The sequence below is a fragment of the Sparus aurata genome, chromosome 11 (genome assembly GCF_900880675.1).
Source record: "Sparus aurata chromosome 11, fSpaAur1.1, whole genome shotgun sequence".
NCBI lineage: Eukaryota > Metazoa > Chordata > Actinopteri > Spariformes > Sparidae > Sparus > Sparus aurata.
Window position 1 is genome coordinate 31,389,258 of NC_044197.1, and position 25,425 is coordinate 31,414,682.

At 39.8% G+C, this 25,425-nt stretch overlaps 1 protein-coding gene across 3 annotated transcripts in view; it reads left to right on the forward strand.

The window, feature by feature from the left end:
• The first annotated feature begins 3,751 nt into the window (after window positions 1-3,751).
• The window catches only part of adcyap1r1b (adenylate cyclase activating polypeptide 1b (pituitary) receptor type I), a 35,236-nt gene continuing 13,562 nt past the window's right edge, over window positions 3,752-25,425 (forward strand). The window contains exons 1-2 of one of the 3 annotated variants that reach the window (XM_030433137.1): window positions 3,752-4,237; window positions 18,911-19,050. In XM_030433137.1, the coding sequence (XP_030288997.1) occupies window positions 18,994-19,050 (57 nt within the window). In that variant the 5' untranslated portion in view covers window positions 3,752-4,237; window positions 18,911-18,993. Of the gene's footprint in view, window positions 4,238-6,975; window positions 7,039-18,910; window positions 19,051-25,425 lie in introns of those variants that run through there. The other 2 variants (XM_030433139.1, XM_030433138.1) reach the window with 2 other exon arrangements.

Genomic DNA, 25,425 nt, shown 5'->3' on the forward strand with positions numbered 1-25,425 from the left:
GAACATAAAGTACTGAAGGTTGACAGAGATGAAAACATCAGTTTTTTTGCTAACCTGTGCTCATTGCTTGTCCCTGCTTTGTGTCGATTAAATGTATTTTTCATTTCTGGTGAGATCTGGATGATTTGTGTTTTGTGCTTTCTTCCCACAGGATCAACATTCCTGCAGTTTCACATTCCCATACAGAGTTTTACATCAATCAAAGAAAGCAAGCAAGTAAAATAGAGGGAATGAGAGAATATATTTTTAGAGCCACTCTTCTAAAGATCTCTTCTTCCTCCTCCTCTTCTGTTCATGCAGTATGACGATTGTTAAGAGATTTCCAAAAGCTACACAGCACGAAGATTAGAACAAAAATCCATATGAAGTACTTTAGTGGGATGTTCTTCAGAGGAGTTTCAATGCAGCAGCTGCTTGTCAATAGATTCTCCACAGAATCTTATCTAGAGGGATGACAATTCTTCCAATATGTGGTGTTTCACTGTCTTAAGGGTGCAGTCAGCTTAAAATATATGAGGCTGCACAATTTGTGAGCACCCATTATTATCGGCAAAATTGTTTCTTGTTCAGAGGTGGCCTAACAGGGAGGTGATATGAAAAGCATGCCTTTGCCTGATCCATGAACATTGTGTCTCTTGCAGTATTATTTGTTTCAGCATTGGAGACAGCGTCTGCACAAAATGATTCATGTTGTTGTGTTTGGTTTTACACTCAAAAAGTGATCAAACCCGGCTCACATTACAACTCTGGTTGTTTCTATGTCACTCTGTAAAAGAGATTAAACAATCTCTTCATCGGACAGTGCGTGATCAGTTCAGAAGCAATGCCGATGCTGCTCTCATGTCGTGGAATACAGGAAAACAAAAACTAGCTTTGACTGCAGGGCTGGCACTTGTTAGTAGATTTGTAGATGTGTGGCGATATTTCTGACACAAACTGTCTCTTGTATTGCCAAAGCTCTACATTGGCTGTTTGGTCCTGTCTCATACTGTATCACTACTTCACAGTGTATAAGGGTCCTATAGTGCCTTCCCGATGTCAGAAATCTGTCTGAACAATCCAAGGATTAACATCCACTTCATGCAGTGTTTGTCCACCTGTTTGTAGGAGTGAATGTAAAAAGGGTTTGAACTTCTATCTGAAGTTCTGTTTTTCAAAATCTTTACACAGCTACCTCCGTATCCTCTCATATTTGCAACTGAGGGCCTTTGAGGCAAGACTGTGTGAAAGATAGCACCATTCTCACTATATCCATGACTCATCACATCTTGCTCCTTTCTGTGTCAGCAGGATTATCACCTCTAAATTTTCGAGTAAAAACTTTTGCCTGCCGACTTCTAGTGACAGTGCAAAGATCGTTTGAAGCATGTCGAGGACCTCAACATGTCAGTTGTTGGTGGTAGCATATAACTGCATCCTTTTTATGCCATATCACATAAGTTTGATAATGGTTTCAGTTGTAGGTTGAAAGAGAAAAAATATTGATTAATGTGAAGGTATTTCTCAAAAGTCATCTAGCACTTGGAGACAAAATTTGGTCTTCATGAAGATGTGCTTTCAATGCTTTTAGAGGGTCACTATGTAGTTTTGGAGAATGAATTCAAACTCAGAATTTTAATATTTACTATATTAATGAGATAATAATGCAAAGGCAGACATATTTCGTTTCCCATATCTGAATAACAAGCAAAGACATAAACAAGGTTATAAGTAAAACTGTATAAATAGTGTTGTTCTTTGAGGTCAGTTTGTTTATTGAGTTTATTCACTTTATGTAGCGAAAAAATAATATTTCGATCCTGTTTGGGATAATTTTCCAAGTCAGTGAAGTCTCAGTTTGTCATCAAACCAATGAAATATCAGACTGTGAAAATATGTAATTATGAAGATCACACAGCCAACCAGGGATGTGCACATGATTATAGAGGGGCAGGGGCTCAAAGTCAGAAAAGGGCAGTACATGCGTGTGCACCATTTTTTTTTCAGACCTTAATAACAAAATATGTATCTAGTAATATGTAGATTAATTAATGTAAACTTAATAAACAAAGTACTTATAGAAAGCTAGCTACTTAGCTGTGTATCCTGTGTAGCTCTGAGTGATATGCAATTGCCATTTCTTTTGTGTCAACAAGTTATTGTCAACATGAGTTTATTCACATTATCATTATACTGAGGTTCAGAAGACATGCAATTCAGCTGCAATTCTTAAAAAGCAATGAAACACTGGTTTATTAATAGGCTGTTTATTGGAGGACAAGTGCAAACAAGAAATACAGGCTACACATCTAAACATGTCACAGAACCAAGAAATGACTACTGTGACTGTTAGTAGGAACAGCAATGGTTACAACAGAAAAGTCAAAGTAAACTCAAGAAGTTTAAGATATGTGACAAGATAAACAGCCAACACAGACAGCTGTCATATTATTCTTAACTCTCGTTACCCAGAAGTTAGCTTAACAAACACAAATGGGCGCTCTTCTGAAATATGACTCATATTTAAGCACGTTGAATAAGTGGAAGGCGACTTGTTAGTCCCCACAAGAAAGTTATGTTCATGGATTTATAACTCACAAAGGTTCAAGACGTTTTTCCCATCCCTATGCACAACAGGAATTTATTTATTCATTAAAAAACACACAAAAAGGGCATTTTTTAATACAAGGCAAAAAGGGCAGGGACTCAAGCTCCCCTTGGGCCTTATGTGTGCACGTGCCTGCTGCCAACAGTCCCATTTGTGACATCATCTTGTTGAAGTTTTAAACATTGCAGAGCTGCTCCTGTATATTAGCAGCACACAGAACTGACCACCTCTCCTTTCATCTGTGGTTTTATTGGAGTTGGAAAATTATCTTTTAAATTGAAAAAATGTGTGATTCATGGCACAATTTCAGCAGGATATATGGTTTGATCCTTGCTGTGTTGCAGGTTATTGCAGTATCTGCAAAAGAGACATTTTCAACCGCTACCTGGAGACTATTTTGCTGAATTCTGGTGTGACATGGTCTAAATGTGAATGTGTAATCCTCTTCAATGGTCCGTTCACTTTTGGCCCAGTTTTAAACATCTTTCCACTAGTAACCATAGCAGTTTTTTAAAAGGTACACAAAAACATGAGGAGTTGCAGAGGAGTGAATTAGGATTAAATCAGTAAATATGGCAGTGGGTAACTGCTCAGTATGATGTCTCACTTTACTTGAAGGTGCACAAATTTATAGTAACTTCGTGTTAATTAGTATTTGATGATTCTACTTGTAACTAGTCCATATTATGTTTCTCTATATTTGAAGGTTTAAAAAACAGTAACTTATGATTCATTAATGAGTAATTAATGAGTGGTCATCATTATTTACTATACGGTCCTCAAATCAGTAAGTCAGGAATTATTCATTAGAGATTAATTAACTATCAAGTTGTTCCAAATTAACTCCTTACTTGTCCTCAGTAACTACTCACATATTTTAATACCTCATTGTAAAGTGTTAACATTATTTTTTCTAAAACTTACTGATAGCGAAATGGAATTTACAGGTAATATTGAGGCTCCCTGAAGATTTGTGACGGAACATATTGATTTTTGGAAGTTTTTTAGTCAGCCTGTCATCCGTTTTCATATTTTCCCTCTGAGAGAATAAAATATAATGGTCGCTGTCCCTGGTCCTGATCTCTGTTTAAATCCGGTGACCTGGTACAGTGACCTCACACACGCACACACAAATCCCTCCATTTCCCCCCACATCTCATCCATATCATCTTCTGTGTTGAATCTGGTGTGATTGGACTTTTTATTCAACACAACCCGTTCATTTCGCACATCTATCATGCTAAATTAGATTTGCGCGCGCGAGAGATATTGTGTGTGTGAGAGAGAGAGACACAGAAAGAGTGAGAGAGATAGAGAGATAGATATATATAGAGAGAGAGAGAGAGAGAGAGAGAGGAGTGGGGGGTGGGTAGTTGAAATGCGCGGTGCATTCTTGTGTGGAGGGCGAAGCGAGCAGCCATCCGCAGGACAGCAGGATTGCTCGAAATATCCTCAGTGAGAATCAGCCGTTATCGGTTAGGCATCCACATTTCGTCCGAAGTGGAAGTTGTGTTTCCAGGGGCCGGCGGAGAGCCTCGGACCTCCACAGCCTGGTGAGGGTTGATTTGCACCTTGCGGAGTGCGCAGCCCTCCATCCGCCCGGAGGATCCCCAGCGCAGGATTTGGATTTGGAGAATTATCGACACAATGGTAAGATTTTGCAGAAACGGATGCATTAGAATCGTGCCATCGTGATGTTTACGTAGCATAATGTTTTTGCGCGAATGCTGGTGTCTTGAAGGGTGTTTGGGAGGAGAGTGCATGCCGGCATCTTGCGGCATGTGTCGGCTGGGCTTCCCTCCAGCCATCGGCTCCTCAGCTTGCACAATTACTGCCAAACAAACGGGCTTTCATTGAATACAAGATTACAGACACACATTGTGAGGTTTTTTTTAAACATACTGACAAGTAGGTCTATACATTTGTCCATATACATGAAGAGACTCAGCCTTTCTAAGTCTGTTTAGGCAGTGACTGAATGACAATGAAGTGGAAATGATATTCTATGCTTAGATTGCTTCCCTTCTATATCATTCATTCTGTCATGCATGCATTATACCAGCAGTGGATCCACATACTCAGGCCTGTAACGTCATTTAAGGATGGAATTCAATTACCCAACAACAATGTCAATGTTACCCTTTGTTTGGCATGTTGAAGGTTGTAGCATTTGGGCTCTTGTGTTGCTGGAGATCTATGAATTCCAGGCCTTATGGTGAAATCAGTGGATGACCTCGCAATCAATCCTCCTGTCTCCAAATCACAATTGCTGCTTTTCCCTCACTACTGTTAAAACAGCCATAAAAAAAAGCCTTTCAATCACAGCTGAACAAGATCAGTTACCTGCGGTGTGTGTTTGAAGGAACTTGGCTTCCTTTCAGTACAGCTCACCACGTCTTGTATGTTCATATCTGGCAATAAAAAAAAAAAATAGTGTGATGGTGTGTGTGTCTCTTCCTGCTTGTTGCTCTGGTTTGATTGATTGATAAAAGCACAGATCCTGTTGAGCTATTTGCTTACATTTCTGAATGCTCAGCTGCAGCTGCATTCATAAAGAGTGATGAATGAGTGGCACATCCGCCCTGAATCCTGATCCGAGGCCAAACAGCTGCTACAAGTCTGGTTCTGCAGGGAAACACTGATGATATCAGGGCGGCTGTGGCTTAATGGTAGAGACAGCATCTTGTTATCTGAAAGTCTCTGGTTCGATTCCCTTGGATTGCATGCTGAAGTATCCTTGTGCAAGATACTGAACCCCAAACTGCTCCTGATGTGCTGGTCGCCACCTTGCATGGCAGTGACAGTATGTATGAATTACTGTTAGTCGCTTTTGACAAAGGCATCCACTAAATGCCCTTAAATGTAAATGAGATCAGTGCTTGAATTGTCTGTTCTTGGGAGGTGTTTTTGAATCAAACACACTGCTGAACATCTGTGAAAGCTGTTTATATGTCTGAGCATGTTTATCCAAAAAGACAACACTGTGAGAGTTACAGTTCAAATATTGTTCAGCGACAAACCGTAGAATCCTGTTTGGATTTGCTCGACTTGTTGGATACAGAGATATCCACAGTACGTCATGATTTTGCTGCTGTTGGACAAACCATTCGCAGCGTAAGTGCAGGGGTAAGAGAGAAGAGCTTCTCTGTCCTCAGATCTCTGTGATGCTGACATTTAAATGGCCCAATTAGCCTTGTTGTGTTGGCTGGCCCAAGCAGCAGTAGGGGACGGAGAAAAGTGAGGAGGGGAGGACATTAGGCATCTGGCCCAGTCTCAGCAGGGCAACCTTGTAACACACCCCTTATCATGCATGAGCCGATGCAAAGGTTCCTCATTATAAAGATGAATACTAGATTTTACCCCTAATGTTCCCATCTCACATATTTTTTATGGCTGAAACATTCAATCAGATGGAAATATTCAAGATGTCTGTCGCATTATTGAATACACATTTCCACTAAGGCTGTGAAAAGTATAGACAGTTCAAGAACCTTTCCAGTACCATGTGTTTAAAATGATTAACTATTTGCATTTTATTCTATCAAAAGGACTGAACCTGTAAACAAGTATGATCTATGATAAGAATTTTACCCAAGGCTCAGATATTAACATTTATACAAATGTGTTGGTTTGTGTTTTGTGACCTTTTCTGTTCCAGCACTGTGTGCAGGTTGAAACTAATTTAAAAAAAGATAGAAAATATCCTTTTTTATGTGCACAGGACATTTGTTTCCTTTGCCACCCAAGCAAGCCAAATGACATCAGATTGACGTCGTCTTGACGTCATTCGGTGACGTTCCGGACTAGGCTAAATAGGCGATGTTTTCGACGTCATAACCAGGACGTCCTAACCAAGACGTCAAATCGACGGCTTGTTAATGACCCTAAGCCGACCACATACCCATCCAGTTTATGTCGTTGAGAGGACGTCTTGTGACTGCGTCCTGGAAATGACATCCAAATGTCCCCGATTCAGCTGTGATCTGGCCCAGTGTTAGCAGCGGATGCTAAGCCCCGCTGATATTGCTGTTAGTCCTTTGCGGTCCTGACAACTGCTTCTGTCAGGTGCAGGAGGCCACAAAGTTGAGCCCGAGAGGAGGGAGCCAATTTAAACTGCAATAATTCCTCCCGGCTTTATACCGAGTGCGCTGAAATGCTGTTAGCAGCTAGCAGCAGGCCTTTGCGGCCTAGTTAATTCGGTGAGAAAATATGATAGTTCACGTGTTACTTATTAGCAGCTAGGTATTAAGTTTGATTCAACAAAAGAAAACACCAAAATTTAGGAACTTGCAGCCTCTCTACGGACGGTGTGCTTGACAATGAAACTCCGAGGACATGAAAAGGTTACTTACTTTACTCTCTGTTGTGCTGCCACCATAGGGCTACCACTGCTGCGCGTGCTGACCTGCTTTGGTGCGTGTTGGACAAATGCGTCACATGCTGGGTCGTAGGTCAGATCACCCCCACTTTCTTATATCTATATAATTTTTTGATGGTTGTTTGTCTGTTCATTGTATCTATGTATGTGTGTGTCTGTGTATAAAATAAAATTTAAAATTAAAAAAAAAAACAACACACTTTCTTCACCTAAAAAGTTTTTGTATGCCTGAGAGCCCGACTGGGTCGTGATGACGTCCAATCACAACAATTACTTACGCGCGGACGGACAAGTACGTTCAAGAGAGCCCAGTGGGGTTGTGATTGGACTTACTTGTCCGTTGTGCGTAGTAATTGGTTGTGATATGGTCATATTCTGGGCCTGATCGGACTAGTTGTGATTGGACGTCATCACGACCCAATCGGGCTCTCTTGGACAGTCCCGGTGCGTCCGTGTTTGCTGGGCATGGTATTAGAATGTGTAGATAATGTTTATTTAGTATTAGTATTGTATCAAAATTTAAAATTCTGGTATTATGACCTGACAGCAGATTTTCACCCATGTTGCTTCCTCAGACCACCATAGCTAATACGAAACAAATACATTTTAGTAAAGCAAAAAATGGTTCATCATCACAACAAACATGAACAGCCAGACAATCCAGAAACCCAAATCATGCCCATAATATTCCCTTCTGACAATTAAAATACTCTTCTAGTGCAGTAGTTGCATTACTGTTTGCATGGAAACATATCAATGAAGTGCCTGTCAAATGTGACTGTTATAAAACCGTCAACATCAACAATGTACAGTCTGAGTAGAAAACAGCCTGGGCATTGAAACAGGCTGTCACAGGCAGAACAGACTGCCCAGGGAGGCACACTCCTTACTATGTTGTGAGAAACAAGGATTAAAGAGAAATATTCTTTCAAAACATGCATAATCTTCCTGATCCTCAGAGAGTACATTATCTATGTGGGAAGAAATATCTGTGTGCAGTCTTTGCTACAAAATATGTGACTATTATGGCTATTTTCAGAAAGTAAGAAAAAAATTGATTGACTGATTGCTTGATTAGATTGTATTTAACTTGCGCCCATCTTTTTAGATTTCATGTGTAAAATGTAATCATTCAATATGTATTTAGCTTTGGCAATAAAGTGAAACACTCATTGAAGCTTATTTAAATTTGAAGACACTGAGCATATGCTTTTTAATCACTTAGGTACAATAATGACTGTTCTGAGTGTTATGTAATTTCTGCCACTAGGGCTGTCTCAATCCAAACACTGAAAAGATGCAGATTGATGACATCATGAGGAAGCGTGGGATCATGGCAGCTGTTAAAACGCTATTGCCGATGACTCAGACAGAAATGTTCACGGGCGAGGTAATGTTTTAAAGTTTTTATTCATGTCACATTCACATTCGTCTACCTTCCGATATCTCTTGACACACTTGTGTATTTCTCTGGTTCGACCATTGATGGAAAAATTTGGGATAATGTAAGGACACGACAAAATAAATAAAAATAGACAAAACATACTTCTACTTCACCTCTTAAGACATTTTAATGTGGAATTGTTACATATTATTTCTTGAGGCCACTGACATGGCGTGATGTATATGACTATGCTTCATGGAGGTGAACTCTCTCCTTGTTTAATCTAATTTCTGTAACAGCAGGTGTGACTCTAAATCATTAGTAATGGCTGCATTAAATTTAGCTTTTCAAGTTTCGGAGAACTGGTATTATTAATCCTTGATTGGCTCATTAGGACACTTAATGGAATAAAGTAATCCATAGTGTTAATAAATACACCTGTGGTTTCCTTCCATTTTAGATCATTATTAGGATTATCATTTAAATTCAATTATCAATAAAGACAAAGCTAACCTTTTAAAATGCTACTTCTTTCTAGTCACCTGATCTTGAGCTCTAAAGAGATCATTTGGTCAGTTGTGGCTGGTGTTAATCACACTCAGTACGTTTACATGCACAGCTTAGTCGGATTACAGCCATAGTTCGACTATGCTACTTAATCGGACAACTGCAATTGTCCGAGTATACATGCCAGTAAGAAAATCTAATTATTGGCCTTAGCATGTCATATCCTGGTACGAAAGGTGGCGCTGTGCCCATTTCAACTAGTGGTAACTGAGCCACCTCCGGCTGACCTCTTTACGTCACCAGCAACAACAAACTCTGACTCGGCATTCAAGAAAGATGGCGTACGAAGAGCAAGACAAAGCTACATCTTTGCATATTTCGTATATGATGTACATGATAATTACACAAACTAGATGCAGAATAAGGTGTGTCAGTGGCAGTTCTAGACCAGTTTTAATAGGGGGGCCAGGTTGGGGCCGGATTTTTTGTTAGGGGGCACATACAACCTGGAAAAAAGGATAAATCCCTCATTCAGACAAAGCAGTGTTTACAATTTCAGCAATTTTGTTTGGGTAGCAAACTGCTGAGACACTATATTCCTGCCTTTCCTTTCAGAACAAAATCATTACAAGAAATCTGTCATTGTATTATTAATGCAGACTCCCTGTCAGGGGGGCCACAGGGGGGTCCAGACTCAGAGTTACGGGGGCACTGGCCCCTGTTGGCCCCCCCCTAGAACCGCCCCTGAGGTGTGTACATGCATCTTAAAAATCCGATCATAGTCGGACTAACCCAGTAATTCGGTTTTCTCTGCACTGACTGTCTGGATTATGCTTACTGGTAACTCTTTTTTTGTCTTGGATAACCATATGGTAACATAGGTTAGAATGTAACTAATGGTAAATTGACTGTATTTATAGGCTGTTCTCTAGACTTAGTGGTCACTCACAGTGCTCAACAATACAAGTCAGCTTTCACTCATTTCACCTATTCAGACACACAGTTTACAGTATACACTAGGGGCAGAGGCTATCATGCAAGGTGCAACCTGCTCACCAGGAGTGCTGACCATTCATTCACAGTAGCACACCAATGAAAGAGCCACCAGGAGCAAGGGCTGCACGATATTGGAAAAAATATATATTGCGATATGAAAACATTTTCATCAGATGACCTGAATAGCACTTTATGTTATGCTGCACTTGTGGACAATTAACCTGCACTGATCTTAAGACATCTTTTTGTCATACTGAGCTGTGTGGTACCGACGTAAATGGTCAAACAAATTAGTTGTGTTACCTCTCTTTGTGGCAACAAATGCAAGACACTGCCAAAACAGAACACATGTTTGGTCAATATCATCCTTCTTGTAGCCAAAATAATTCCACATAACTGACGTTGCTTTTCTTTTTGGCACTAAGTTTTCTTTTTCGGCGATTTTCTTTTGTTTGTTGCTCATTTTTCATTGTTTTTTACCACTGTGCATGCAGACTCTGCAATGTTGCAGAGTCTTGCATGCACACTGTGTGTCAGGTACCCTTGAAATTAGATGAATTCATTTACCTCCTATTGTGCACACGTACATCGCGATGGTGATGCTTAAACGATATATCGTGCAGCTCTACCAGGAGCTATCTTGGGTTCAGTATCTTGCTAAAGGACTTGAATTAATGAAGTATCCGATTGGGGGACAACCACTCTACCTCATATGCCACAGCCAACCAATGACCATGATCCCAACCCAGTATCCCGTGAAAGAATATAAAAGTCCCACCAGCAGCACGTTTTATCTTCCTTACTAGAGCTTGTTACAAAAAGTGTCAATACTGATATCTTTTTTCAATACCAATTATATGAAGTCTGTTTTAACAAAGCATGACCATACAAATGCATGTGGTGAGCTACATCTCTTGGCATAACTCAGTGTTTTTCCTCCAAGTCTCCAGACAGCCAATCACCAGCACTGTTAAATCTTGGCACAACAATCATGCGGCATGCTTAGTGGCTCACCAACAATGATGAGTTAGATTTACACCTAACGTGTTGAAATGTGGTATCGCATGACAAGACATTTTTTGATACTCAATAGTATCGAGGAAATTTAGGGGAAGGGCATGGTGTGCGAGGTCACTTAGGGATGTCACACACATGCAGCGGTTGACATATATATGATGGAAGTTAACGACATCATCTCAGTTAACTTGTGTACGAAAGGTAAATAAGTCAAGATGTGACCTCTTGTTTCACATGGGACAAGACCTCCGCACCTTCATTGACACACAAATGTACCTTTCATGCATAGACAAGGCAAAAAGTGACACTGACACATCATGCTTGAGCCCCATCTCACAGCAACACATGCGCTGTGAATGTCTAAATTTAATTGAAAAAAGTTGTCTGTCATTTTTTTATGGGCTGCTGTTGTAGGAAAATAAATTAAAAGTGTTGACACTGAACATTTAGCAGATATATTAAATGTCAACATTTTGTGACACGATAATAAGCAGTGTTTCCTCATTATGTTAAAAAAAAAGTTCTCTAAAGTGAATTAGGAGACAGAGTTCCCCTTTTAGTGCTGCACACTTGGTTCTGTGATGTAGCACACAAAGTGTCTGAGAATCCATTAAACAATTTTATGAGGTTATTGGATCATTATCATCCACTCAGTACCACAACATCAGATCTGTACTTACTTGAGTATTTGTACTCAAATCCTTATTTATCGTGGAGGGAATCAGGCAGGATCTGACCGTTAGCTGCTCCGTATGTGTGTGTCTTAGGGCGATTTGTCATGTTTTTTAAACTTGTCCTTTATTTTTGCTCTAATGCGTCTTCACCTCATTCTCGTGACCACGCAACCCCCCTGGTGAATTGTGGGAAAAACGGGACAGGAGTGAGAAACCAGGACAGTTTTTATACTCTGTCTTCCTCAGACTCGCTCTCTCACCATCTGTGTAATAAGTGCACATCCCTCTCCCTCCCCGAAATAATGAAGACTAAGTTATGTCTGTGTATATTAATTCCTCCCATAATTCCTTGGGCTAAATATAGAGCCCGAGACTTGAGTGACTTACTGTGATATTCAGTGGGAATTAGATGGCCCAGTGCTGGATTAATGCATTAGATGATGATTCTTGAAGCAGCTCTGACATGAATATCTTCAATTTTCTTGAATTTCCTGAAGAAAGACGCAGTCAGTGTAGAGATGAGAGGTAGATAAAGAGGAAGAACGGCCGGGTTGAAAGTCTGTTAGTGAGTAGATGGGGATAAGCCGCCGCATGCCTTTACTCTCCAGGCCACAACAGCTGTCAAAGCCTGACCAGAGCATATCCTGAGGGGTGTTCCACATAACCAAACATGAAGACACACATCAAGGTGGTTCACTGGCTTTCTCCCTTCATATTTTTGTCTCCTTGTCTCCATAATGATGCATCTCATCACAGAGTTTCAAAGCTTATCTCTTATCAGAGCTGCAGCGTTATAGGTGAGTGATCATTAAGAGAGCCTAGCTCCTCTTTTTCCATTTATTCCTGAGAGAAATAATTCCTCTTCTCCCAAGAGGAATCGTTTCTCATAAAACAAAAACCCACACACACATTCCTAAGGACACCACAGATTCTTTTTCTCCTTCAGCCTCTGCTTTTTAACTTTTCCATTTTGTTTCCCTCTCGTGTGAAACTTAAATTATTTTATTGGTGCCATCATGATCCTAGTGTAAAGACCAGTGTCTAAAATAATGTGTGCTTGTGTAGTTTGGGGAGTGAACATGCGTGTGTGTTTCTTTAATTATTTGTGTGCTCTTCAGACGGAGCATCAAACATTACGCACACTCAGGCTAACAGTGTTGAACATGAAAGCCGCTGAGACTCATTAAGCCACTGATTACAGCTCGGGGAGGAGAATCCTGAGCAGCTGCTGTGCTGACAGACACAGACACACACACACACACACACACACACACACACTTCCTGAATTCTTGTTTTGAAAATTGATGGGAACTATAAACTCTGTATGTATGTACATGAGAGCCTGACTGATATACTTGCCTGATTTTATTGGCCGATGCCGCAGATATATAAGTATCAGCATATAAGTTTTCTGCTAAGCGCCTAAATGAGTACCTAATCCATTTTGCAGAAACATATGGTAATTTATATTTATTACATTTCCAGTGAAGTTTACTGTTAAATTGTAAGATATCCTGCCTTCATGAAGTGTTTGATCATCAACAACACATGCCATATACAATATTATGTAAAGGGTATTGGTCAATATCAGACATTTTTTATCCGTATCAGCCCCCAAAATCTATTCTTACTCATTCTCATGGTCAGTAAATGTGTCACTTTTTTAATGTAAAAAAGATGGGAGCAGATCAGTGTTAATAAATCATTTGGGAGACAGTATTCATAATTAAGAGTGTTTTGCATCAACTGGAAAATACCTGTCCAGCTGTTATACGAGTATTTTGAAGATCAGCTTAAAGGAATACATACTTATTTGAAGAATATTGGTCAATAGTGGAATTTCTTACCCCTGATTATCAGTGTTGGTCTAGAAAAATGTATTTTTAGTGTGTATCATTATCGATCACATCTGGTTTAAAAGCTGTCATGTTAGTCGTGGAAGTGCAACTTTGTCCAGTTGGTTGTACCACACTTAAGGGTATGATCATGTCTTCAGTGACACACCTTGGTTGGACTTCCTTTATAATGTAGACATTTTTTCACTATGTTGAGAATCCTTGTTTTCACAGTTTCACTGAGTTTTGCAGCACCTGGATAACAAGTGTGTGTATATTTTCATAATGATTACTTTGAAAAAAATCTGGAAATGTATTGGTGTTTTTGAACATTTGATATTAGAGTTTAACAAAAACAGCAACTGTGAAAATGTGTTTCAGCAGAAGGTGGACTTCAAAAATAATGACAGGAACGTTTTCAGAATGCTTACAATCTGGTGGCTGGGATGTCACACGAGTCAGTAGCTCATGAATATGCAATTGCAACATAGATGTGACACATCAGGTAACCATCTGCCACTACCATTGATGAATGTCATCTTATTTGATGATAGGCCTATACTGATCCCTACTTTTCAATTTGTTACCAGAAGCCATTCTGAGCTCGGCTTGTTGTAATGTGTAAATGGGATTGAACACAATTTAAAGGATATTCTGGGGAAGTCTATAGAGCTCAACACTTCATACAGAGCCACTGTATTATTCACCATGTGAGCACTTTATAAACACATATTCTGATCAGATGCATTTGTATTCATCTGTATTGTGAGCAGTGGAAGCAGCAGTAAATCTGCATTTGACAGATTTGTCCACAGGGGGTGGAGTGTAGGAGGTGTCAGCTGTTACATGCTGGCTTGTCTGAGTTATGGTTACACTATCTCTGCAAATATACATTTCTCATTCACTTAGAATAAAGCTTGCATGACTGATGAATGGGACAAACATCAAACATCAAGCCTCTTTTTTTCTCTTTGGGTGTCTGTAGCACCTTCAAACACTACATGTTGGCGTGGAGGGTCTAGTCTGATTTAGTTTATTAATGTCTCCTGTGATCATGTGTTTGGCTCCACTAGACTCACAGGTCAGAATTCACCTTTTTTTGAAGCTGATATGCACATTTGTACATTTCACCGACAGATACACTGATACACTGTGTTTGAAAATGTACAAGTTATTATGCAAACGCTGTGCCATTGACTGGTTTGACCCTTTAAGACTACAAGCTGCACCATCACTTTCAGTTCACTTAATCTGGACACCAGATCTTTTTTTGTGTGGCAGTTGAGCTAGTCGGAAGGCTAATGTGGGTTTCAGTTTAAGTTTATACTAGAGAGGAAGCTAAAGTTTGACTTCTGATTTTACTGTTTGGACATTTTGGTTTTGCGTACAAGTTTCAATGTCAGGGGAAAAGTTCTTTGCATATAGTTTAGCTTCCCCTTTTCTTCCCCATGTCTTACTCGAAACACTCTCAGTCTGAGCTGTCTCCCACTGAGGCAGCCTGAGATACAATCAGCTTTTTGGTGGTTTGAAACATGTGAATGTTTTATTTCTTCAGAAATGAATTAATGGCTGTTTGTCCTCATGCACTCACAATGAAAGCTTTTCTTTGGAAGAGCATCAGCAGCCTTTATGTTGGCCTTGGCAGTGTGTGGCCTCCCATTCATGTTGCTTCTTGTTTTGTTATTTTTCTGTTGTGTCTGTTCGCCTGTGATTTATTCACGCAAAATGTGAATAAGGTCCTGCTTGTGTGTGACTGTAATGCATTAATATTCATTATGCATTGCTCAACTTACAGTGGGGCAAAAAAGTATTTAGTCAGCCACCAATTGTGCAAGTTCTCCCACTTAAAAGATGAGAGAGGCCTGTCATTTTCATCATAGGTATACCTCAACTATGAGAGACAAAATGAGGAAAAAAAAAAAAAAAAAAAGAAAAATTCCAGAAAATCACATTGTCTGATTTTTGAAGAATTTATTTGCAAATTATGGTGGAAAATAAGTATTTGGTCAACAACAAAAGTTCATCTCAATACTTTGTTATATACCCTTTGTTGGCAATGACAGAGGTCAAACGTTTTCTGTAAGTCTTCACAAGGTTTTCACACACTGTTGCTGGTATTTTGGCCCATTCCTCCATGCAGATCTCCTCTAGAGCAGTGATGGTTTGGGGCTGTCACGGACTTTCAACTCCCTCCGAAGATTTTCTATGGGGTTGAGATCTGGAGATTAGCTAGGCCACTCCAGGACCTAGAAATGCTTCTTATGAAGCCACTCCTTCGTTGCCCGGGCGGTGTGTTTGGGATCATTGTCATGCTGAAAGACCCAGCCACGTTTCATCTTCGATGCCCTTGCTGATGGAAGGAAGTTTTCACTCAAAATCTCACGATACATGGCCCCATTCATTCTTTCCTTTACACAGATCAGTCGTCCTGGTCCCTTTGCAGAAAAACAGCCCCAAAGCATGATGTTTCCACCCCCATGCTTCACAGTAGGTATGGTGTTCTTTGGATGCAACTCAGAATTCTTTCTCCTCCAAACACGACAAGTTGAGTTTTTACCAAAAAGTTCTATTTTGGTTTATCTGACCATATGACATTCTCCCAATCCTCTTCAGGATCATCCAAATGCTCTCTAGCAAACTTCAGACGGGCCTGGACATGTACTGGCTTAAGCAGGGGGACACGTCTGGCACTGCAGGATTTGAGTCCCTGGCGGTGTAGTGTGTTACTGATTACTTTGTTACTTTGGTCCCAGCTCTCTGCAGGTCATTAACTAGGTCCCCCTGTGTGGTTCTGGGATTTTTGCTCACCCTTCTTGTGATCATTTTGACCCCACGGGGTGAGATCTTGTGTGGAGCCCCAGATCGAGGGAGATTATCAGTGGTCTTGTATGTCTTCCATTTTCTAATAATTGCTCCCACAGTTGATTTCTTCACACCAAGCTGCTTACCTATTGCAGATTCAGTCTTCCCAGCCTGGTGCAGGTCTACAATTTTGTTTCTTGTGTCCTTTGACAGCTCTTTGGTCTTGGCCATAGTGGAGTTTGGAGTGTGACTGTTTGAGGTTGTGGACAGGTGTCTTTTATACTGATAACGAGTTCAAACAGGTGCCATTAATACAGGTAACGAGTGGAGGACAGAGGAGCCTCTTAAAGAAGTTACAGGTCTGTGAGAGCCAGAAATCTTGCTTGTTTTTAGGTGACCAAATACTTATTTTACCGAGGAATGTACCAATTAATTCATTAAAAATCCTACAATGTGATTTCCTGGATTCTTTACCCCCATTCTGTCTCTCATAGTTGAGGTGTAACTATGATGAAAATTACAGGCCTCTCTCATCTTTTTAAGTGGGAGAACTTGCACAATTGGTGGCTGACTAAATACTTTTTTGCCCCACTGTAAGTGTGCTTAGTTTGCATCCAGAAACATTTGGCTTTAAAAGATTATAAACACTGAACCTGAACTAAAGTACATAGTGAAATCTGAGGATTCTATTTACAGTAGAGCAGAAGAAAGAGCAAAAGGAGGTTCCAGGTCCACGTGGTTCACTTCAGTTCCAAACTCAGCAGCTCTCTTAGCTGTTGCTCCTGACAACGATAGGAGGCGGGGCTTGTTGCTGGCTGTGTTTTGGTGGAGTAGGAATGCTAAGCTGCCAAGCTCTCCCCGTGGGACACGGCCCGAGCCCTCAGTCCTGCCACTTGGCTTTACATGTGCGAACCCCGTGGGCTTGCAGAGTCAAGCTGCATCCATGAGGACATGCTGGTACATGAACATGGGCTCATTACAGACAGGCAACGTGACATGATTATGTTCACAAACAGTTTGAACAGCCAGGCATTTGATAAGCAGACACTATGTTGTTGTTAGTGAAAAGTAGTATTTTCCAACTTCATTTCAGTATAAATTAAAAAAATGTATCATTCAGCGTGGAAAGTCACTGATATTAATTTCACTGTCGATTAATCCTACATCTGTTTTTGTAATTATGTGATCATATGGTACAAAAATTGCAGAAAATATTTTTGTTGTGGGGGGGGGGGTCTAAACACTTTTTTGTTGATGGTGGAGAACATATGCTCTCAAAGTTTGCGATAACTGTAGCATTGTGCTGTGTGATACAAGCCAGCTTTTTAGAATGGTCTTTTATTACCACCAGACAAGGACACACCTGTGCACTAATCATGCTGTCTAATCAGCACCTATCAGGTGGATGGATTATCCCAGCTACAGAGAGGTGATCACTAAAACAGATATAATTTAATTTAATTGTATGCTGTGTGCATACATGTGTAAAAACTTCTGTTTATTTAACAGAATCAGCCAAGAAAGTTTAGTTCAGCTTAATGTTAAACTAAGTGTGCAGCCCATAATTCCTGTAATGATCTACTGAAGAGCCTAAATTTATCAGAGTTTATTACCATGTCGGGATTTTGTTTTATTTTAAATGATCGCGAATGTGTTTGTTCTTAAAACTCCCCAAAAATGTGGTTATAGGATTATTCTATTTTTATGCATTATATTCATTGATTTCTTTTACCTTTTTCTTGTATTCCATTTTAGCTGATTGTTGTGTTCACTCATTTATAGTGTGCAATGTTTAAATGTGTATGATTGGATTGTGGCCGCTGTCTTGGCTAGGTCACTCTTAAATGAATACATTTTTGCAAAAACAAAAGTCTCAGATTTTTGACATCAGCTCATTAAAATTGGGAGCAAAAGCAGAAGAGTTCATATTAATGTTGAGTGAATGTCTGTATCATGCTCTGCTGGCCAATTTCTATCTTTCTTTCCTTCTAATAACAGCACTGCTAACAAGCTCTACATTACATTTCCTAGAATTTCACCACAATAAAAGCCTTTCAGTGGGAAGAAAGCAGAAGGAAATAGGTTTGCATCTGAGGAAACTTTTCACAGCTCATTATGACTCACTATGATCAATAAATAGTACTTATTCTTCAAATAGGAGTGAAGGATTGAAACTAGACTCCAGACGGAAAAGATTTCGTCAAGCTCAGAGAGCTGACAACACCCTGCTTAGTTTGAGGGAGGACACCATCATGGTCCTGCTACCGAGCAGAACAACATTAAAGTTGCTCTGCACTGAGCCCCTGCTGCGAGGACGCAGTGGAAATTGATGTGTATGGCTTTCGAGCTTATCAATGCAATTAGATTGGACAGTTTGTGGTCTTGAAGACATCTAAAAGATGAATAATTTCTTTGAGATGATACTCTGGCTGTAATGTTTGAACAATTTCACTTCTATATTCTGAATGACTGCACTGACTGAAATAAATTAAAAAGTAAATCTGTTTACTTGTATCATGTGTTTACCTCAAGGCAGTCCAAGATCCAAACAGAGTTTAATGGAGATTTTCTAAACGTATTCTGTTGTTACATTTCTGAGTGCTGCCAGTTTGGATTTGCTCTACAGAGACATAAACAGACACTTAAAGAGAGTTTATGTAAGATACTTTTGGGATGTATGTGTCCTGGTGAGATGTAACCTAGACACCCATATCCTCTCGTGTTTTTCAGATCCCGAGGTGAGCTGAGGTCCTGTTGTGTCCGTCTGTCAGATTTTAAGAACTCAGAGGAAACTCCCAGCTGAGAAACTCGAAATGCCTGCTGCCAACATCAGTCCACTGATCTTCACCCTCCTCCTGTTTCTCTCCTCGGTAAGTTGTTTCGAACCATTCTCCTTTATTTGTACCTTCAAAGGATAACTAGGGGTGTCAAATTATCGTGTTAATTGCGATTAATTAATTACATTCATATTTAGCGCGTTATGTTTTTTAATCACGTTAATCTAATTTTTTATCTCTAACTTTACTGTTTCTCTATGCAAGTTGCCTTTTTATAAAATCTGTTTTTGTGCGTTCGGCTTCTTGTGCTTGAGTGGAAAACAATGGTCAGTCACACCCTGAAGTGGACATTGATTGGCTGTCATTGTGTTTGGGATGGTTTAGCATAAGCTGATAGGCTCCCATTGTAGTTGGGAGGGCAAGGTGAGTAGCAGAGAGGAGATGTGAAAATGGAGGAGCATGTGAGAGTTGTCGGTCCAATTAATGGGAAATTTACATATCACAAACGCCCCGACGGCACCATTGATAAATGTAGAGGGATATGCCTTCTTTGTAAGAAGGAGTTTGCTTACCACCGCAGCAGCTCAAGTTTAGCCTACCACATCAACGCAAAGCACCCAGTCGCGAGTGCAGCCACAGCTATGGTTAGCAGCGAAAACGTTAGCAATTTAGCGAGCCATAGCAAAGCTCTTTGCCAAACTAAACTCGAGGAGAACACCCCGCGTATGAGCAAGTCTGCGACCGACAGGCTGACGAATGTTCTTGCCAAGTGGACAGCGATGAACTGCAGGCCGATAAACATAGTGGAAGAATGGGGGTTAACAGAGCTTTTGCAAACTGCGTCCAGTGACCCATCATACAAGCCACCGTGCAGGACTACAGTGACGACCACAATTAGCAAGATGTACTACAGCGAAAAGAAAAACAAATTTGAGATTTTGGTGGAGTTTTTAAATGTGAATACCTCAAGTTGAGGGCTTTTCTTAGCAATTTTTAGGTGAGATTAAAAAAGAGATTAATTAGATCAATTAATTACAGATCAGAATTAATTAATCTCTCAATTTTTTAAATCTCTTGACAGCACTAAGGATAACATCTCTAATGTACCTTCAGTTTCTGTCAATTGAGTAAACAGCTGAAACGCTCTGCTCAGCCGATCAGCAACAGGTGGAGCTGAACATGAATAAATTCAGTAAACAGGGGTCAAGGCTTGATTTTCAAGCACTTGCACAGTCATTCACACAGTTAAAGAAACCATATGGAGTGTGTACATCAATAATTCATTGATCAGTGTGTGGCAGGAGAGATGAATAAAGACGCATGCTCATCATTTATTCATCGTTCATTCAACATTATTCCTGTCTGTCAAATCTGTCGGGAGGGAGAGAGAGAAGGCCCTCGCTAGCAGACACCTCTTCTCCTCTCCCCCATAAGAAGCTGTGAGGGAAGAGATCTTTTATCACTGTAGCTAAATGTGAGTCATCGCCCTTTAGGCTGAAGTGTTGTCTGAGAAACTAAAAGATGAGATGTAGAGAAGATGGTGGACGACAGGGAGTAGTATTAAAGTGGAGGAGGCAGGGAGGGGAGATTGGAAACAAGTGTTAGCTTTTTGACTATTAGTATATTACACTTACATGGAAGGCCACATTCAAATCCCTTTTTTCACATGTTTTTTTTTTTACCCCGCTTCAGTTTAGAAAACGTAACACTAGGAAACCTTACACACTGAGTCCAATGTATTATTGTTCTATTCGTTGCATGAATTTACAATATGAGTCAAAAAGGAGTCGTTAAGCAGTGAAGATGATTTTGTGTTCCTTTTACTGCTCGAATAAAGAAAAAGAAAATATAGGTTCCATCTAACCCCGAACACAATTATAAGGAGTTTCATCTGCTGATAAGGGAACTGCAGAATTATCCAGATTGATTCCAGATATATTTTAGTATGTCAGGTCCAGTTTGATATACCCTGACCCTAAACGCTGCTAGCTATACTGGAAATTGTTTTAATTTTAATCATCAGAAATGTAATTAATCATCTTCTAGCCTAAATGTCTGTGAATCTGTGGCCTGAGGTTACATTTATCACTTGTCACTCATCAATATTTTTCAAGAGTCTATGCAGGCCATTGCCCTGTTTGCCAGCCTCTTGCCCGATGTAGTACAAGCCCCTTGATTGACAGATAAATCAACAGCAGATTTTACAGCCCCTTTCAGGGTATCAAGAGTTTGAAAATTTGATGAAAGAAAAAAAGGAGTTAATTAAAATGCACACATTTCCAGCCATCTAAGAAGATTGGATCTCTCTGAATGTTCTCACCCAAGAAATCCACATGTTCCTAATGTGTTGAAATTCATGGGGTTAGAAAAACGATTTGATTATCAGGGATCGATCACTAGAATGCTGTGACATTAAAGTTTCAAACCAATTATATTTTAATTTATTAATTGTGTGTCAAATGCTATGCCAAACGGTGTTGGTAGCATTGAAAATATTGTATCTTATATGGTAAGTTTCTGTGAACATGAAAGAAGCATGAAGCATTATAGAATATAGGCCTCCAAAGCACAGTCAGTTATGTACATGTACTCTGAAACTGAACTTGCTGGGCGAACACAGTTTGACCTAATTAGATATGGTGTCGTGATTTAGGGCAGAAACACACAATATAATTTGAGGTTAGAGAACCAAACACAGATGCGCAGAAACTGTTTTAAAACTTTCCAACACTCACCCAGTGTTTTTGGTTGCTCTTCTGCTCCAAACATCCATCATTTTAACAACCCTTTGGTGTATGATTAAGGTTTGTATTCACTTAATCTGATTTATTAGTCAGAAGACTGAATGTGTATCTGTGCTTTAATGTTGGTGGTCCAGGTTTAAATCACAATAATCAGTCAAAATCAATGTGCTCAACATCTCTTAAATTATCAGCAGAATAACACAGATTATATGAGCAATGCAGGTTTTTCTGTATCTAACCAATGACACACATTTCCTGAAAGTTCTGTGACGGTTCAGGGGCTCGAAGGAATCTGATATACAGGTTTCAACCGTCTTCTGCAGGGATGGTTGGTATGGTTCTTCTGGCAGGCCTCTAAAAATGAAGAAAGACACAGAAAAAAAAGATTTACAAAAGTAGACTGAAGTGTTTTAAGCAGTACTTTATGTTGCTTAAGATGAACTTGAAGTTATTGAGGCAGGAGTGGAATTAGCTGATGCAGTATATGAAATGCTTGAAGCAGTAGTGGAATACCTCAGATAGTACAATGGAAGTCATCTTCCACCATAAGGGTCACTGATTTTGAAAAATTAAGAACATCTTTATTGTTATTAAAAGGTTGAACTGGTTCAAGTTATGACAACAAGTTATGAATTGTTTCAAGGATCTGTCATCTGCACAATTCTGTTCCACAGAAGCCACCTCTCCTCAATGTTCTTGGTGTTGATAAAGCAGTGAATGATACTGAAGAGGAATGTTTGTCGGTAAAAACTCCCATGCAGCTATCTGGTCCCTTTTCCAGCAGGCTGAGTATGTTCTGACATCGCAACTTTCCTAAATTCTTAACAGAAAAAAAAAATGATGAAAAATGTTTTTAAAAAAGGCTTACCAATACTGACGTGATATCCGTGCTGCTACACTTTAAAGAGAGAACACAAAAAATGCCACTATCAGTATAAAATTCATGTTGAATGAAATATCAGTTACCCAAAGAGTTAACCACGGTAATGGGCAAAACTATATGACAACACATCCCTTTTACTTTGTTTTACTTTGTGCTGCAGCCGCTAGACTGTGTGTATTTACTGATGAAGCACTCATACTTAGTCAGGCAGCTGAACAATGAATAAATCATTTACTTTCTATACATTTTTATTACATTATATCCTCATTTTGTCATCTGAAGGATCAGGATATGTCGGGTTGTGATCTGCAGTACCTTAACATGACTTCTCTGCTGCTGAAAGCAAACATTTACAGTAAAGGCAGATACCTGACAGTATAAAAAACAACACAGAGAAACTACACTTCAAACCACAGAGATTAATTTAGAAGCTGCAAAAGTACAAAAAGACTTTTGAAGGTGTCACTCTCTCAGCTCTCCTGCACAGACATGAGTTCAGTCATGGTTTTCCAGCACACATCAGAGGAAAAAAAAACAGAGAGGCAAACGGGTCTACTGGCAGCAGGAAAAGGTTCAATCCCCTGTTTTAGGCAGGTGTACCCCTGTTTTAATAACCCTTGTTCACGTGCTAATATGGGTGTAAAAATGGTATCTGCTCTCACATAAATCAAAAATAAATTAAAAATAGCTGTCTGACTCAAATTAATGTTTCATGAATGGCATGTCATAAGCAACTCTACTGCTCAGCAGGCAGAACTATTGCTGTATTTTTATAGTCTACGTCCTGTATGTACAGAGTCACAGTCACTCACGCATACAGTACACACACACACACACACACACACACACACATACATACATATTATATTTTTATGTTGGCATTGTTCTCTAGTAGATTTAACCCTAAACCTATATCCTAGATTTTCTTCACTCACTAGCCGAAAAAACAACAACAAAAATGTTGTTAATCTGTTGAATGGCTGGCTAATTTATTCTTTCTGAGGATGGATAAAAAAAGTTAATTTTGTACCCAGCTTCCTAGCTATTTCTGACAACACACATGCTCGAATTTACTCGTGTTTGGCACAGCGCCGAACGGGGCTAAGTTAGTTTGCGGTCAAGAGAGTAAGTTTAGCCATACAGTTAAATTAACGTTAATAAATTAAAAATAGTTATTGTTACCTTACTGTTTAAACCTTGATCCGTTCCTCTCTGCGTAGTGAAGAATCAGGCATGAAGTCAAAACAGAGTTGTTATCAGCAGCCTCTTCGTTTTTCATTGTTATCATATAACATAAAAATGTGCTGAAATCCGAGGCTTTAATAACATCCTGAAAACATTTTCCATGTGTTGCTCTGACAATGTTCTTCCGTTGATATTGTGTAACGTTGTGGGAACGTTTAATTAAAAAAACTTTCTGTAGTTGGAGGCCTTAAAAACATGCACAAAACTGTCTCACCTGGAGAAGCCAGGAAGACCAAAGAGCTGGTGGTGGATTTCCGCAGGCACACACAACCCTGCACACAGGTGAACACCCTGGGAACAGACATTGAGATGGTGACATCTTACAAGTACCTGGGAGTTCACCTGAACAATAAACTGGACTGGACTGATCACACTGCAGCTACATACAAGAAAGGTCAGAGCAGACTGTATCTGCTGAGGGAGCTCAAGTCCTTTTGGGGGCAGGGGGCACTCCTGACCTCTTTCTGTGACTCTGTGGTGGCATCAGCCATTTTCCATGGAGTAGTCTGCTGGAGCAGCAGCATCTCGGCATGGTAGAAACACATTTGATAAACTTATCAAGAAGGCCAGCTCCATCCTGGGATGCCCTCTTGACTCAGTGCAGGTGGTGGGAGAGAGCAGGATGATGGACAAGCTGTGATCTCTGCTGGTGCAGCAGTCCCACCCCTGTAGGTCACTCTCACAGCACTGGGCAGCTCCTTCAGCAACAGACTGATACACCCTCAGTGTGTGAAGGAGAGGTAACACTGATTCTGATTCTGATTCTGATTCAACATCATCACCAAAACATCTTCAGAGTGTTGCACCTAAAACATTCTTCCTTTCTTAACATTTAACGTCATAGTAACATTATTTGAAATGATAAACATCCTTAAAATGTTCTTTGAACATTAGATAAAAACGTTTTCTTTAAAACGTAATAAGGGAATGTTAGCCAATATTGTGAGAACGTTCCCTGCTAGCTGGGAACACAATAATTCACCACGGCTTCATTCAGCCGTCTTCCACATTATTGTTTTTGTTATATTAATTGACAGTTTTACAACAATCTCTTCACAGTTTTTATCGTGAACAATGTTATGAATTTATTATGAATTAATGAATTTTAATCAGTGGACTTAAATCTAAAGGATACTAAATAAACTTTTTTTTACAACACTGCCAAATATAAACAAATATGTAGTATGTAGTATGATCTCATCACAATCTTTCTCTTCCTCCGCCATACATTTTATTTTTCAGCATTATTAAACTTGGAAACATATCTTAATATTCCACTGACTAGCCTAATCTGAATACTGTCATCTATAGAGACATCCCAACCCCTCCCCTGTCGGTGCTGCCATTGTTGTGTGACATCAAACAGCTGTTCTTCATGAAGGCAGGGTGGATGCATTTGCCACAAGCTAACTAATAGGAATTTCATGTTCTACTTTTTCTGGTAGAATCTTGAAAAATTTCAAGTTCCAGGTTGTCGACGACAGCATTAGATAAGAGGGTGGAATTGGGGACGATACCCAGACTGGATCTGACTGAGAACCCAAAAACCTCTTGACATGGTAGTGACTTGTCAATCACATTGTAGCCACACCTTAC